Source organism: Durio zibethinus, chromosome 6, assembly GCF_047325235.1.
Source record: "Durio zibethinus cultivar Kanyao isolate XHJ-2024 chromosome 6, ASM4732523v1, whole genome shotgun sequence".
NCBI lineage: Eukaryota > Viridiplantae > Streptophyta > Magnoliopsida > Malvales > Malvaceae > Durio > Durio zibethinus.
The window spans coordinates 744662-759402 of record NC_143167.1 but is presented as its reverse complement, the minus strand read 5'-3'; the positions used below and the strand labels follow the sequence as shown (position 1 = coordinate 759402).

The 14741-nt window shown below is 32.2% G+C and overlaps 2 protein-coding genes across 2 annotated transcripts; one reads left to right on the top strand and one right to left on the bottom strand.

The window, feature by feature from the left end:
* Positions 1 to 81: 81 nt before the first annotated feature.
* LOC111284910 (protein PMR5-like) lies at positions 82 to 3806 on the top strand. Its single transcript, XM_022874005.2, has 5 exons — positions 82 to 570; positions 687 to 858; positions 1549 to 1727; positions 1838 to 1996; positions 3283 to 3806. The coding sequence occupies exons 1-5, from the start codon at positions 227 to 229 to the stop codon at positions 3614 to 3616; spliced, it is 1188 nt and encodes a 395-aa protein (XP_022729740.2). The 5' UTR covers positions 82 to 226; the 3' UTR covers positions 3617 to 3806.
* Positions 3807 to 3946: 140 nt separating this feature from the next.
* On the bottom strand, positions 3947 to 8105 carry LOC111284909 (asparagine synthetase [glutamine-hydrolyzing] 1). The gene is made up of 13 exons (XM_022874004.2): positions 7807 to 8105; positions 7021 to 7159; positions 6708 to 6803; positions 6453 to 6594; positions 6152 to 6342; positions 5853 to 6014; positions 5680 to 5760; positions 5370 to 5591; positions 5140 to 5274; positions 4958 to 5038; positions 4790 to 4876; positions 4514 to 4621; positions 3947 to 4422 (listed from the first exon to the last, which is right to left on the bottom strand). The coding sequence occupies exons 1-13, from the start codon at positions 7884 to 7886 to the stop codon at positions 4192 to 4194; spliced, it is 1755 nt and encodes a 584-aa protein (XP_022729739.2). The 5' UTR covers positions 7887 to 8105; the 3' UTR covers positions 3947 to 4191.
* Positions 8106 to 14741: the final 6636 nt, after the last annotated feature.

Genomic DNA, 14741 nt, shown 5'->3' with positions numbered 1-14741 from the left:
CACAAATTGAAATCCACCGCCAATTTGCGAACAGTCCATTTAAGCTCACGTGAAAGCCTCAGCTAAACTCACATGCACCGCAACAGAACAAAAAAACTCCACTCTTTTATAAGAACTTCACCAGGAACCCCACTTTCTTTTTCTATAATACCACATATTTCTTCCCTCTCTCTCTTTTCTTTTTTGGATTTTCCTTTACCATCATTTCTCTTATAGGACTCTCAAAATGACCCTTCTTTCATCTTACCAGTCTCCTTCGTTTCATCTTTACAAGTCATGTCTAAATTTTCTTTTTCTAACCTTGTTTCAATCTCACACAGCTTCTTCAGCGCTGATAATGAGCTTGAGGAACCGCCATAGCCACCCCCAACATAGAAGGCCAATGTTCCAAACAAACCAAAGTACTTGTGCATTGTTTGCAGGCACTTGGGTCCGTGATGATAGTTACCCATTATACCAATATTCCAACTGTCCAATCATAGATGGAGAATTTAACTGCCAAATGTATGGAAGACCTGATTCTGATTACCTAAAATATCGATGGCAGCCTCTCAATTGTCTGCTTCCAAGGTGTCAGATTACTTTGTTCTGCTGCAAGTTTTTCTTTTTATATAAAATGCATTGCTAGTTTTGTTGTTTTTTTGTTTTACATTGTGATGATTTTTGTTGTAGTATGTTTATGTCAGGTTCGATGGACTAGTGTTTTTGTCGAAGATGAGAGGAAAAAATGTGATGTTTGTTGGTGATTCTCTGGGAAGAAACCAATGGGAGTCTTTGATTTGTATGATTTCAGCTTCAGCTTCCCAAACGCAGACTCAGTTGAGCAGGGGAGATCCTCTCTCCACCTTCAAGTTCCTGGTGAGTCTTATGAAAGCTTGTTTCCACTTTATTCCAAATCATTAGCTCTCAAAAAACATTTTTCGATAAATAGAAAAACAAAGGCATTCTTCGGTGGTCGCAAGCTGGAAGCAACTTATTTTTTTCCTTCACACTCCTTGAAACTTTTGTAGTTTGGGGTTACTACCGGTGCCCAATTTTCTCTGCAAATAGTGTTCAAGTTTTTTTTTTCTTTCTTTTCTTTTTTTACACGCAGATATTGTTGTACGCTTTTATAATTCATAGTCAAAAAGTCTTTTCAAACACTTTGTTCTATGATGTCCTTATAGCAGTGTTTTAGGTAAAAATAAAGGTTCAGGGTAAGGTGAAGAGATGAATTTGACGTTTGAGGGACCCGAAGTGAGCATTATTTAGCCAAAGGGCAAGCAAGCTGTTGCCAACTAAAAGGCACTACTAGCAGGAGTTTTTTTTTCCCCAAACTAAACTTTTGTACTGCTAGCGTTGAAAGCAACATCAATTGGAATTCTTTCAGTTCGGTATCCAAATGATTATGGTCTGCTTCTTTCTCTCCATGCTGAGACTCATCATGTCCAAGAGAGTGCAATTTCAATCATAAAGTTGAAACATAACACTCCTCCTTTTCTTTTCCCATAATCCTAATTTAGCAATAAGAGTGTTATTGACTTGAATTTTGTTGAATGATAAATGCAGGAATATGGTTTATCTATATCATATTATCGAGCTCCATATTTGGTAGACATAGATGTGTTACAAGGGAGGAGAATTCTAAAGTTAGAGGACATAGAAGGAAATGGAAACGCCTGGCGAATAGCTGATGTGCTGTTGTTTAACACAGGCCATTGGTGGAGTCATAAAGGATCTCTCCAAGGGCAGGCAAAAAGTTCTAGTACTATTTTTTTTATATTAGTACAAGATTTCCAATGTGGAAATCAAATGGGACTTGCTTTGTTAATTAATAGTTTGAGGTTAATCTGGACAGGTGGGATTTGATTGAATCAGGGGGTAGATACTACCAGGACATGGATCGTTTGGTTGCATTGGAGAAAGGGCTAAGAACATGGGCCAACTGGGTTGACACCAATGTCGACAGAACTAGAACCAGAGTCTTCTTCCAGTCCATTTCCCCCACACATTACGAGTAAATCTCTTTCTCTCTCTCTCTAATAATTGACTGTGGAGTGGAGCTCTAGGCTTTTAATTATTGTTGTGTTGGAGTGGAAAAACAGTGTTCACTCCAAGCACTAGAAATTCGGTCCAACGTCAGCTGTATCCCTGGGGATGCCAGTAGGGCCCAACCTAAGTTACAGTTTTTGTCTGCATAGGTTATCTTAAGTCCCAACTGAACGTTGATTATTAAAAAGATTGACTAATTAAAAGAACGGGCCTAATATTGAAGGGAAATGAATTAGGGTAAGCCTATGTACACTTGCAGAAAATATTCCTGTCTGGAAAACTTTCTTGTCACTTTAACTCTCTGGCCCATTAATTTCCCTGCAGAATACAAACTATATTCTTATTGATTTATGAGTAGTTCCTCACTATAACATTTGTGAACCATTATCCAAAAAGTTTAAAACTAGCAAGAAATGATGCGGTAAGGCTCCAGCCCCTAGATGGTGTTGGCAAGAAAATCGCTGTGGGATGTGGGACATCCATGTACATGAAAAGGGTAGTATAAAGATCAGTGTAGGTCATCTATTATAGAATGCGATGATTTTTATTTTCCCAAACTCAAATGAGTAAAACATGATAGATGGTTGATGTATTGAGACTTATCCTTGATTTGTTCTCACCCCATCTTCCCATCGTTCATGAAATTGTCAAGTTTTATAAATTGGAGAGTAACTAAAAAGTACTTGTAGTTGGTGATCAGAAAGACTTTTTGGTGGCAAAAAAGGACTACTTCTGATATTCAACAATAGTACAACAACTAATAATTATTTTGTTGATTTTACTGTTTTTTACAACTGTAACCTCGTGAAACAGTGAGGAAAATGTCATTTTGAGCCCTTTTTCTGTCGGTGGCAAATGACCCTTTATTTTAAATGCTTAGAAATATCAATATAAAGGACAGCAAAATGCGGACAGAGACCATACCTTGCCTGTCTGCTATTTTTCGGTGGACCACTGCCTTCGTCTTTTACAGAAAACACATGATGCATGAATGAGCAATTTGTTATGTTTTCTTGATGAGTGATATATATTTCAGAAGCAAATAGCTTCACACATTCCTATAACCCTCTTTGAACTGGAACTGGATTTTTGGAGTACGTGTAACGTAACATTAACATATATAGTGTTCCATTTTGTTAATTGATTTTACAACATAAAGAAACCTCCATTTTGTGTCACATAATTAATATAACATGCTAGCTAGTTTAGTCCTATTCAAACTTCAATTGTTTTGGTTAATTTCATTGACAGTCCAAGTGAATGGAGTGCTGGAGCAACAATGGCGATAACGAAAAACTGTTTCGGAGAAACAGCGCCAATGACTGGTACTACATACCCCGGCATATATCCTGACCAGATGAGAGTGGTAGATGAAGTCATTAGGGAAATGCACGTTCCTACATATTTGTTGGACATAACCATGCTTTCTGAGCTTAGGAAAGATGGGCATCCCTCAATTTACAGCGGTGATTTAAGCCCTGCTCAGAGGGCTAACCCGGACCGATCAGCTGATTGTAGCCATTGGTGCCTTCCTGGATTGCCTGATACTTGGAATGAACTATTTTATACTGCATTGTTCTATTAGGTTGGATGTGGTTTACTGCTAATTTTGATTATAGATTTGCAGAGGGTGCAAAAATGCACTTTACTCTGTATCTAATAGTATCTCTCGTCCTTCTAGTCAAAAGTTAGTGTAGCCTTTGTTGTAAAGTACTACATATTTAATAGATTTCTGTCTTTGAAAGAAGTTAGTATAATTAAAAACTATGATTTAATTTTGGCTGTTGCTGCATATTTAATGGTATGCACTTGAAGGGGAAAAAAGGGTTATAATAAGCAAGTTAAAAACCGATTTCACATTGGATTTCATATTGCAGCTTGTAAATGGGAACAATTGAAGCTTTTGCACATTACATGAACAAAAGGGAAGACTCTCAGTCATGATTAACCTCCACCGCAAAATATTGGTTACACGCTTCAAAAGCATAGCAACAACAGGTTGATGACAACAAAAGATGATCGAACGATCACAACATATTTGAGTACTTGTAAACATCGCCAATAGTATACAGCAGAGCATTCTGAAGTTTCTTACATATGCCACAAATCCTACTCTCAATTATTAAATTCACACATTCTGCTTCCTCCAGTATGCAGGAACTAACTGTGTATGGCAGCTCCTGGAACTTCCATCATCCGTGGTATACTGTCAATAACCTTGGATGGCACGTTGCTGAGAGGACTCTCTGAGTCATAAGCTGAGAGATGGACCCCCAGGGCAGCCCTGCCAGAAGGATCAAGGTTGTTCTTCCAGTTAGCATCCCACTCAACAGCTTTAGCAGTGCTGCATGCTACACTAGCTCCTCCAGGGACAGTCAATCTAGCCGAGTTCTGTTAGACCGAGCAAAGGAGGATGATCACTTTAGTAATCATTGCTGTTGACAAAGTTGAAAGCGTCGAACAGTGAAATTTAGAAAATCACCTGAGGGAAGAACCTCTCAAAAATCATCCTGTAGTAATATGCTTCTTTTGTAGTTGGTGTGTTGTGAGGGAAGATGTGAGAAGCGTTAAGCATCATCTTATCAGTCACCTGACAACATAAGGTGAGAATTAATCAATCCTAACTGCAGTCTATTCACTTGATTCCAAATGGAAATGAGATGCAATTATTACATTATAAACAATAGACTAATGACAACAGTAAAACAAGGACAAAAGGAAAAGAATGTAAAAGGAAGCACATTAGAAAGATATTTACATGTTGGGCAGCATGGGCTTTGAGACCATCGATCCAACTATAACCAACACCATCACTAAATTGTTCTTTCTGCCTGTACAGGATATGCTGCAGGGCATCAAAGAGGAAATTTTAGTTGGATACCTTATAGTTGACAAATACCAACGGTAACAAAAGATGCTATAAGACCTTTGGCAGATAGGGACGCTCTTCATCATCAAAGGCCCTTCTAAGGACCCACTTCTCAATGCGTCCTTCATCTTTTTTTATCTGATTCATAAAATAGAGAAGCATTCTTGATAAGTCTGTAAATCTAAACCACCAGGTACAATATACTTATCTCTTTTAAAGAAAAGTACTTGTTCACATACCATCTTCGATTCAGGGTCTATAGACATGGCAACATTGATAAATTCTTTGTCTAAGAAGGGGACTCGAGCCTCCAATCCCCATGCAGATGTTGCTTTGTTAGCTCTCAGGCAATCATACTGGTGAAGAGCCTTGATCTACACAAAAGTATCAAAATAGACCAGTTTCCGTCATATCTTTATATTCCAACTCCCCTGGGGTAAGTAAAGTGCCAAGTAAGATGATCTATTACCTTGCGGCATGTTTCACGGTGGAATTCTTCCTTATTTGGTGCCTTGTGGAAGTACAAATATCCACCAAAAATCTCATCAGAGCCTTCACCAGAAATAACCATCTTCACTCCTAGTGACTTGATCTTTCGCGACATCAGAAACATAGGAGTGCTGGCCCTGATTGTGGTAACGTCATAGGTTTCAATGTGGTAGATAACATCTTCGATGGCATCAATTCCATCCTGCCACATTAGAGAGGACTTTAATTAGCTTGTTCTAGGATGACCCCAGTTCTTGAATTAAAAGTAATAATAAATGTTCAGTCAATACTTGAACGGTGAAGTGAAACTCATGATGAACAGTGCCCAGATAGTCTGCAACTGCCCTTGCAGCCTTCAAATCTGATGAACCCTGCAGAGAAGTTGATAAACAAGTTTTAAGGACCAATTAAATCCTATAAAGCTATACTTTAAGGTTTTATCTTGTACCATTTGACGACTTACCTCAAGGCCAACACAGAATGAATGGAGCTGACTTCCCCACTGTTTAGCAGCCTTGGTACCGGCCAAGTACCGAGCTGTGATAGAAGCAACCAATGATGAATCAAGACCTCCAGATAACAGAACTCCGAAAGGCACGTCAGTCATCAGCCTTTTGGTCACAGCCTATATATATATATATATATATATCGGACACAACCCGTCAGCTAAAATTACAGAAAAGCAAAAGGAAAAAAGGTTTCTTAATTTGTTTAGTCTAGTAAGTGTCAAATGTTTCTCAGGCTGCAATTCATAAATCTTACTTTTTCAAACGCACGTCTGAGAACAAGGGGGTCATATGGAACTGAAGGAATGGACTCTGAGAACCATGGTGGGTTGTACCACCTTCTAAATCCTCCTGATTTGCTAGAGTATAGATGACCAGGAGGAAAGCTCTCAAAGTGTTCACATTCATCATTCAATCCTTTCAATTCTGATGATATCCAAACCGAACCTGAATATAACAGTTAGATAACAATTTAGCAGAACCGGTCTCAATTAATCCCAACTTAGACAGCTTAAAAAAAAAAAAAAAAAACCATTGGAGAAATCAAGATATAATACCATCAAGTCCCCAGCCGATATAAAGGGAGGTGATCCCAATAGCATCACGTGCAACAATGAAGCTGTTGTCACGGGTATCCAGCAGCACAAATGAGAAGATTCCATCCAACATGTCCACAAAGTCTTCCCCATACTCCTCATACTATATAACAAACAATTTACACTTGTTAGAGCAAGAATTGAGAAAACAAACTAAAAATTTCAGACCAGAAGTCAGCTCTATGCCTCTATCCAATAATTTGCCAGGAGACTTACCAGATGGGCAATAACATCACAATCACTGCCAGTCCTAAACTTGTGGTTTACCAACTTCTTCCTCAGTTCTTCATGGTTGTAAATCTCTCCATTCACCTAGTTTTCAGCACATTTTTTTTTCTTTCCATTAGTAATTTTGCTTCATGACCAATAACAACACATAAATTACAACCATACCATCTTCCAGTTCCAAGACATTAGTAGCCCTTAAATGTTCTCTTTGCTTTTTTTCACTTTCAAGGCATATAGGACCAAGTGATAATGTAGGCTAAAAAGGGCAAAATAATAAATCTAGAGAAGGATAGAGGCCTACAGTGACAGCAACACTCTTGTCTTCATTAAAGAGAGGTTGGTCACCAGAAGCAGGATCAATGATGGCAAGGCGTTGATGGGACAAATAGCAATCTCCATGTTGGTAGAGTCCACTCCAGTCAGGACCACGGTGCTTCAGCCTGTTCATAGATCACCAAATAGTAATTATTTCAGTTGATTATTTCTCTGTCAATTTTTTAAAATATTATTACTATTAGTTTCTCCAAATCATTGTTAAACCATGGCCCAATCCCCACGTGGATAATCACTAAGAAGTAATAAATTTAATCAAATTTATTATGCTTATCCTCATATCTGATTGAATTAGCAGCTCAAAACATGGACTCTGCCACTCTTTTTTTCTTTTCTCTTTTCTTTCGTTTCAACGTTGTAAAGTCACTGCTTCAAGACTCTTGACATAGCTTGGGCTCCTCCAAGTTGGATATTTTCCATATAACATATATCCACCTCAAAGATGATCTCGAATTCAAGACCAAGTTTATGGTTGTTCTCATCATAACCAAAAGAAGTGACCTAAAAAATATGTTTACACATTTCCCTCGAGCTTTCAACGTTACCATCAATGGATTACAAAACAAAAAGTTCAGTAACCATTTTTTTTTCTTGCTTTGCAAGCAACAAAACTTAAAAAAAAAAAATTGGCATTGTTTAAACCTTTTTGACAAATGTTATTCAACCTTTTTAAAGACACAAACATCAAAATTGGGCAAAAGAAAAGCCCCCTAAAATAGAAAGTGAAAAGTAGGAAAGAAAAAAGATTATTTGCCTGCGGGAAAGCTCCAGCACTCGAACCCTTTTTGCCTGAGAATCATCAGAACAACCCAAAACTGCTAAAATCCCACACATTTTCTTTCAATAATCAACACTCCCAAACACCTTTTTTCTTCTTTTTTTTTCCCCAAGAACTAGGACAAGAGTTAAAGTAAATCAATGGGCTGTCTTAAAATCCTTAAAGAAAACAAAGGATGAAGAGGGGGAAAAAAGGAAGAAGACGAAGAAGATTTTCACTGGGAAATGAAACAGAACACAGTGGAGTGTAAACAGGGGAAGGCAACAGATTGCTGTGTTTTGAAGTTCATCGAACGCCACATATTTATAGTTGCAAATTTTCAGGCGCACCCCTAATACGGCGGAGTTTCGTCACTTCTTCGGACCCACCTATCCCCTCACGCCACGTGGTCTCTCTCGTTGTTGGTTTTTACTGTTTCTTTTTGACTGCTCCACCAGTTTTCACGGTAAGGGCTGACTCTGTACCGACCATTGTTAAAAGTCGAAATCGTTATACCGGCTTTTAAAACCGCCACGTGTCACCTATAACTGGGTCTTTTAGCTGACGTGGATTTTCATTTTCTTAGTTTTGGCGATGCAACCTAGGCCGTTGATTCGTTTGCTTTGAGATATGATCGAGGCGTATTTTCATAATCCTTTACCAAATATCTAAAATAATTAATAACACAATACGTAACTTTCCAACTAATTATATTTTAATTTCTATTAAAATTTTAAAAGTGATCTCAGCTTAGATAATCCAAGCAATTGTTTTAAATAAAAAGAGATTAAAATTTGACGATAAAAAAAATTATAAATATTAAGATTTAAAATTTAAATTTATTAAATATCATATTTTAAAAATATTTATATAAATTAAATAAATTATACTTAAATTCATGTCATCGCAATATAGTCTAAGCAATTATTAAAAAAGAGGTGAACGAATCATCGCATATCGCTAAATAAATAGAAGAAAGTGACAATATTTTGGAAACTACAATATATATATATATATATATATATTGCCACTTTGGTATATTCATTTGATGGTCCAATTAATTTTTGTTTGGTTTTATTTTTTGTTGGGATTATCGACTTATGGTACAACAAGACGATGTTAAAATCAACACTAAATTATTTTGTGTTGGAATTAATTTAAAGATTTTAAAATTTTAAAATCTTTATTAATTATGAGATAATTTTTGATACATTGACAATGTATAATATTATATATTAATAATGTATTAAATATAATATTTTTTTAATTTTACATTACTCTAATCACAATAATTAATATCATTAATTTAACATTTAGTGATAATGTGAAAAATAAAAATTTGAATTGAAATTTTGATATTAATAGTTCAACAATCAAAATCAAAATTTATAGGAATCTTGTATTTTTACCGATGATTGGAACAAGTTATATTAAAGTGACAATATGATTAGATTTTCTATTAATTAATAACATAGATAACAATTAGGATTAGGTTTTGAAATCTCTAGTAAAATTATTATTTTTATATTGCTATAGTGAAATTATTAATGTATGGTTGATTTGACAATTATTGGGCTTATAAAAGGGCAAGATTAAGTGAAAACAAGCTTATTTACCAAAAGTAAAAACAAACAAGAATAGGTCCAAAATAAAGACACATAATCTAACAACAATAAGGTACTTTTTTCGATTTTCATTTTCCACAAAACTTTGTTTCGAAAGGCCAAAAATGCAACTTTGGAATAATAGTAATAATGGAATTGTTAGGGAGAAAAGGACGATGAGAGAACGAGGGGTAAGGGGCTGCATGGAATTGCAAGAGTTAAGAAAGAGAAGGTGATATATTGTACATTATCCAATGTTTTTTGCGTGCTTCAAATTCAGAAGAGAACACTTAAACAAGGTAAAATTCGGTGATATCATGATAAGCCCAAGATTCATTCTCCATTTTTTTTTTTTATACATAAAAAATTATAATTTGAGAATACGAAAAGTAATTGTTGTAAGTAAAGTCTAAATGATATATTAATATTTGTAAGTTTTTAATATTTGATTTGAATAAAATTTGAATTTGATTAAATCATTATCAAATTGAGTTTAAGTATTTTAATATTAAGTTTGAATAATTTGTAAATCTAATCAAATTTTTATATTTTTATATATATATTTTATTATTTTAACTTTATATATATCAATTCAAGAATTAATTCAAATATAAATAATCAAATTTAAATTTAAGTATGAGAACTAAATTTATTTTTTATTTGGTAAGTAAATTTAATCAAATAAACTCAAGTAACACAATTTTTATTGAGTTGAATTTGAAAATTAAATTTTAATCAAACTCAACCCGAATTTCAAGTTAAATTTGAATTTAAGTTTTTTGGTATATCAATTCGACTTGACTCTATTATATCCTAATTATAAATGATTAATTTGAATTTAGATATATTACATATTATTATTTAAATATTATCGTATGAACCAATTAAATTAAGTTTCAAATTTAAATTATCACTTTTCTTGCTTACGTCATCTTGACCAAAAGAGAGATAATTTGCCTATTCCAAAACTATGCACTAACAAATTGATTTTTGAGATCAATTTATTTAATGTGGTTCCTATTAATTTTAATGAAAATATGGATACAAATAAAAATTTACAATTACAATAATCAACTAAATCTCCACATGCATAATAAAATTATACATAAAGAATAAGAAATCAAAGAATAAACTAAAGAAACAAATTACCAAATCAACTTAAAATTCGACCGACCTTATTATATTTAGTGAGAATGAATCAAAAACCTAAAAGTTTTTACTAATTCCTATTTATTATAGTTCTTATTAAAATTATAGGATAATAATGATCTTTAAAAAAAAAATGCAATATCTGAATAGAGTTGTGTTGACCTTAACAATTAAGGTAGTAAATTATGAAAGTTGAAAACTATATCATTTTGTCTGCTTTAGGGGGAATTAATCCTTCCCTTATTCCAATTATTCCATCAAATCAATATTGTTTCTTGGGGCATTATCTAGACAGGTTATACTTTGGCAAAAGATATCAGTTTTTCTAAAGTAAAGAAAAGTTTAGCCTTTTAATTTATCTAATAAAATTGTGATTCTTTGATTGAGATTATGAAACGAATAATTCAGGTCATTCAAACAAAATCATGAAACTGTTTTTTCTTCCACAAGTTTTATCTGGCTTTTAGAGGGTTCTAAGAGATTTTTTTTTCCTACAAATGACCTTTGGTAAATCAACACGTCATTTCACATTTTATGTTCTTGGAAAGGCGAGGAAGAAAAATAAGACAAATTAGGCAGAAAACAATAAGGTAATCATTCTTTTTTTTTATTAATTTTCACAAAAATTGACAGGCGGTGACGTATTGAAAAAATTATATAGTACTCATTTATCTTATCTTATATAAATATTATAATTTCCAATCACATAAGTTATATGAACATTAGAATATACTATGGGTTTCCTATAGTGTAAACAATAATATTAAGGGGTGATTAATGCGTATCAGGACCACAAAATAATGGTTTTTTTTTTTTTTTTTGAGAAATTTGTTTCATTAATCCAAGAAGCAAAGAACAAATTTTCAGATCTTTAATTTAAATTTTAATATTTATAATTTTTACTCTTAAATTATCAGTTTTATACCAAAAAAATTAATTAATTAACCAGTTGCATTTGCATGTGTCATTATATAATATAATCTAAAGTAAGAGAAAATTAATTGTTTTGAAGAATTAGCCATCATCAACCATATTCATGATTAATTATTGGCTGATTGCTAATTTGTTAATTTAAGCAGAATACTCAACCACCAACATTTATTCATGATTCATGATTTCACTGTCTATAAAACAAACAACAAACAACAAACAATGAAGATGATGTTATCAAAGTCTTAACGGTTTAAGGGTTGATGCCACGATTAATATTTGAATTATAATAAAATTTAAATACAATATTTGAATTATAATAAAAAATTTTATATGATATTTAAATTTTAAAAATTTTTATAATTCATATTATAAATTTTTTAAAAATTTAAATATTATATTGGTCATTTTATTATAATTTATAAATTATTTGTGATATTATTTTTTTAAAGATATAATGATAAAAGAAACCTTCAAACTATTAAAAAAAAATATTATTTAAACCCTTGTCTTATTTTTGGTGTCAATTTAACCCCTAACCTAGTATATTGTGTCAAATGAATCGCATTTGGATGGAAAATTCTGACGTGGCTAACAGGCCAGTTAACTCATATCATACATACTGGCATTCACGTGGACAAAATTTAATGATGTGGCATACACGTGTATAAAAACTATACAAATTGGAAAATTCTTTTCCGCATAACATTTACAACTACTTTGTAAAGGTTAAGGATTAGTTATTTAAATCTCACATTAAGACATAAACATTAAAAATTACCTTCTCAGTAATTAGAAAACAGATCATCTGTAAAACTGACTAAGCATTTATGATTAATTGCATACACATTTAATGGTTTAAGTCTTCATAAAATTAATTATGTTGGACCCGACAATCAGCCCACCATTTCAGAAACTATTCTTTTGTTTGGAACTAAAAAAAAAAGTACTTATATAATTGAGAGCATGAACATGCAAACTCTTACATTATTTTATGCACGCGTATGTACACTCTCTTTTATATATTATGTGACACTCGTCAATTTTTTATACAAAGAGAGTTAACATATTATTGCTATTAGCCTATTATTAAGTAATTACATTAACATATTGTTGCCATTAGCCTATTATTGTTCATGTTAATTGGTGTTTTAGTTAGTGTTATAATCCCCAAAAATATGGCATTTTAGTGTTTAATTTTGCTTAGTTTATTAGTGTTAAAACAAAAATTAAGTTGGTATAACTTGTTCATATATATCAGTTCGAGACCTACAGCAGAGATTGCGTTGAGAATTCTACCAATTAGAACCAAAAAAATATGAAATCTACCAATGAGGTGCATACATGATCAATGTTCGAAGATTTTGAAATCCAATAATTAATTTAAGCATCTTTTCTTGAAAACGAAAAGAGAGAGAAAATCACAAATACAGCCATGCCAGCCAGCTAGTCCTACGATCTTGAATTTCGCCAATAAAAAGAGCTAGGATTTAGATTGCAAGGGCACATGTTAATATATATTTATAGTCACACACCGTCATACATATCTTCTTCTGTTTTTTTTTTTGGCTAAGCATGACAGCGAAGAAATTCTATCTATAGAAATAGAAATCAAAATCCTAATTCAAGCACGATCCAAAATCGTACCTTGAAAGAAAAAAAGAAACATAATGGGATTGGTATGGGGCAGAACAATGATGAAATTTTGATTATCCAGACTGTCCATGTGTGCAATTTCTACAAGTTGTCAAGCTCTAATTCTTATCTTTGCATGGCAGAATGTATATACATTTATAAAGTGCCTTATCAATTAAAAAACAAAAAAATTTGGAAAACAAATGTGCTTATCATTGCCATGAATTAAACAAAAATTCATTCGAATATATTTTTAATAAAATTATTAAATAAATTGATAATAAATTTTTTTAATTTCATAAACGAGTTTAATATGAGAACTCATATCTCTTAGTATAAATTTAAATCTCGAATCTATTAAATATTATATCTTAAAATAATTATATGAACAAATTAAATTAAATATCACATCATTTTCCTTTTATTTTTGCGATCAATATTATTATCGAATGGATATCATATCATTTTCCTTTATCTTTATCAATACTATTGTCGAATGGATAAACTCCCAAAGTTCTTTATCTTATCTTGTACATTCTGGAAGATGTATATATATATATATATATATATAAACTAAAATTTTTCCTTCTAATTGCCTAAAATGGAGCTTTCATTAAAGTTTCAGTTCCTTTGCTTTTGAAGTCTTTTTCTATATTTATTATGGTTCTATTATTATCTCCCTTCTATCTCTTTCTTATGGCTAGATTTTCGTTTTGAGTTGGTCGTTATATTGAAGAGGAAATGCCAACATGGATATCCAATCGTCTTTGTTTTTTCTTTTTGGCAAAAAAACAAATTCTTTCTCATTTTTGAGTGGTATAATAGTTTTTATTTTTCTCTATTACTTTTCTACTTATAAAATCTTAACTTTAATTTCAAGAATAGATAAGAAAATTCATATGTATTGCAAATTATACATTAGTAAGAATAGAGTAATTGTCAGTGATCATATAATCAATCCTCATGTTGAAAATTTTGGCTTCAAAGCATGACTTGTTTTACCTGTGAATACGTACGAAGGGCCTAACCATGAAGCAGTCAATTGGCATTTCCATGAAGAATTCTTGTTTCCTTATCCAAACTTTTTTAATTGATGTAACAACTGGATTTTTGAAGAGCCTAGACTCCAAAAAAAAAAAAACAAAAACAAAAATCTTATTATGATAGCAAAAAAAAATTAAAACACAATAAATTATTGAATATCCCCTTTTTTTTAAGCAATAATATGGATTTATTTCTAAAAAACTACACTTCAAAACTATTCATTTATTGCAAACAGTTGAAAAAAAATTATTCATTTGAACTTAAAATTTAACTCAATTAATTCTATTTTATGTAGTCACTCTTAAGAATTTACATTCAATAAATTAAGAATTCAAATATCAAAATTTATAATTTTTTTATTCTCAAATCGCATAAAAAATATTCATTTTATTTATTCACTCACTCATTTAATACAAAAAATACATTGATATGAGATTAAACATTAAGTTATATATCTTGGTTTTGATAAAATTTTCACATGCATGACTATTGTTCTTATATTCTTTCTTTTTTTTTTTGAATATCATGCAAGGTGATTCATATAGAATTAATTACCCATTAAAAAGTAGT

Excerpts from the sequence above, each read along its gene's own strand:
- LOC111284910 (XM_022874005.2), top strand. The coding sequence starts at position 227 with ATGACCCTTCTTTCATCTTACCAGTCTCCTTCGTTTCATCTTTACAAG. Across the intron at positions 571-686 it reads CTCAATTGTCTGCTTCCAAG|GTTCGATGGACTAGTGTTTT; the intron begins GTGTCAGATTAC and ends TGTTTATGTCAG. Across the intron at positions 1,728-1,837 it reads CATAAAGGATCTCTCCAAGG|GTGGGATTTGATTGAATCAG; the intron begins GCAGGCAAAAAG and ends TAATCTGGACAG.
- LOC111284909 (XM_022874004.2), bottom strand. The coding sequence starts at position 7,886 with ATGTGTGGGATTTTAGCAGTTTTGGGTTGTTCTGATGATTCTCAGGCA. Across the intron at positions 6,595-6,707 it reads GTGATGTTATTGCCCATCTG|TATGAGGAGTATGGGGAAGA; the intron begins GTAAGTCTCCTG and ends TTTGTTATATAG. Across the intron at positions 4,877-4,957 it reads AGCGTCCCTATCTGCCAAAG|CATATCCTGTACAGGCAGAA; the intron begins GTCTTATAGCAT and ends GATGCCCTGCAG.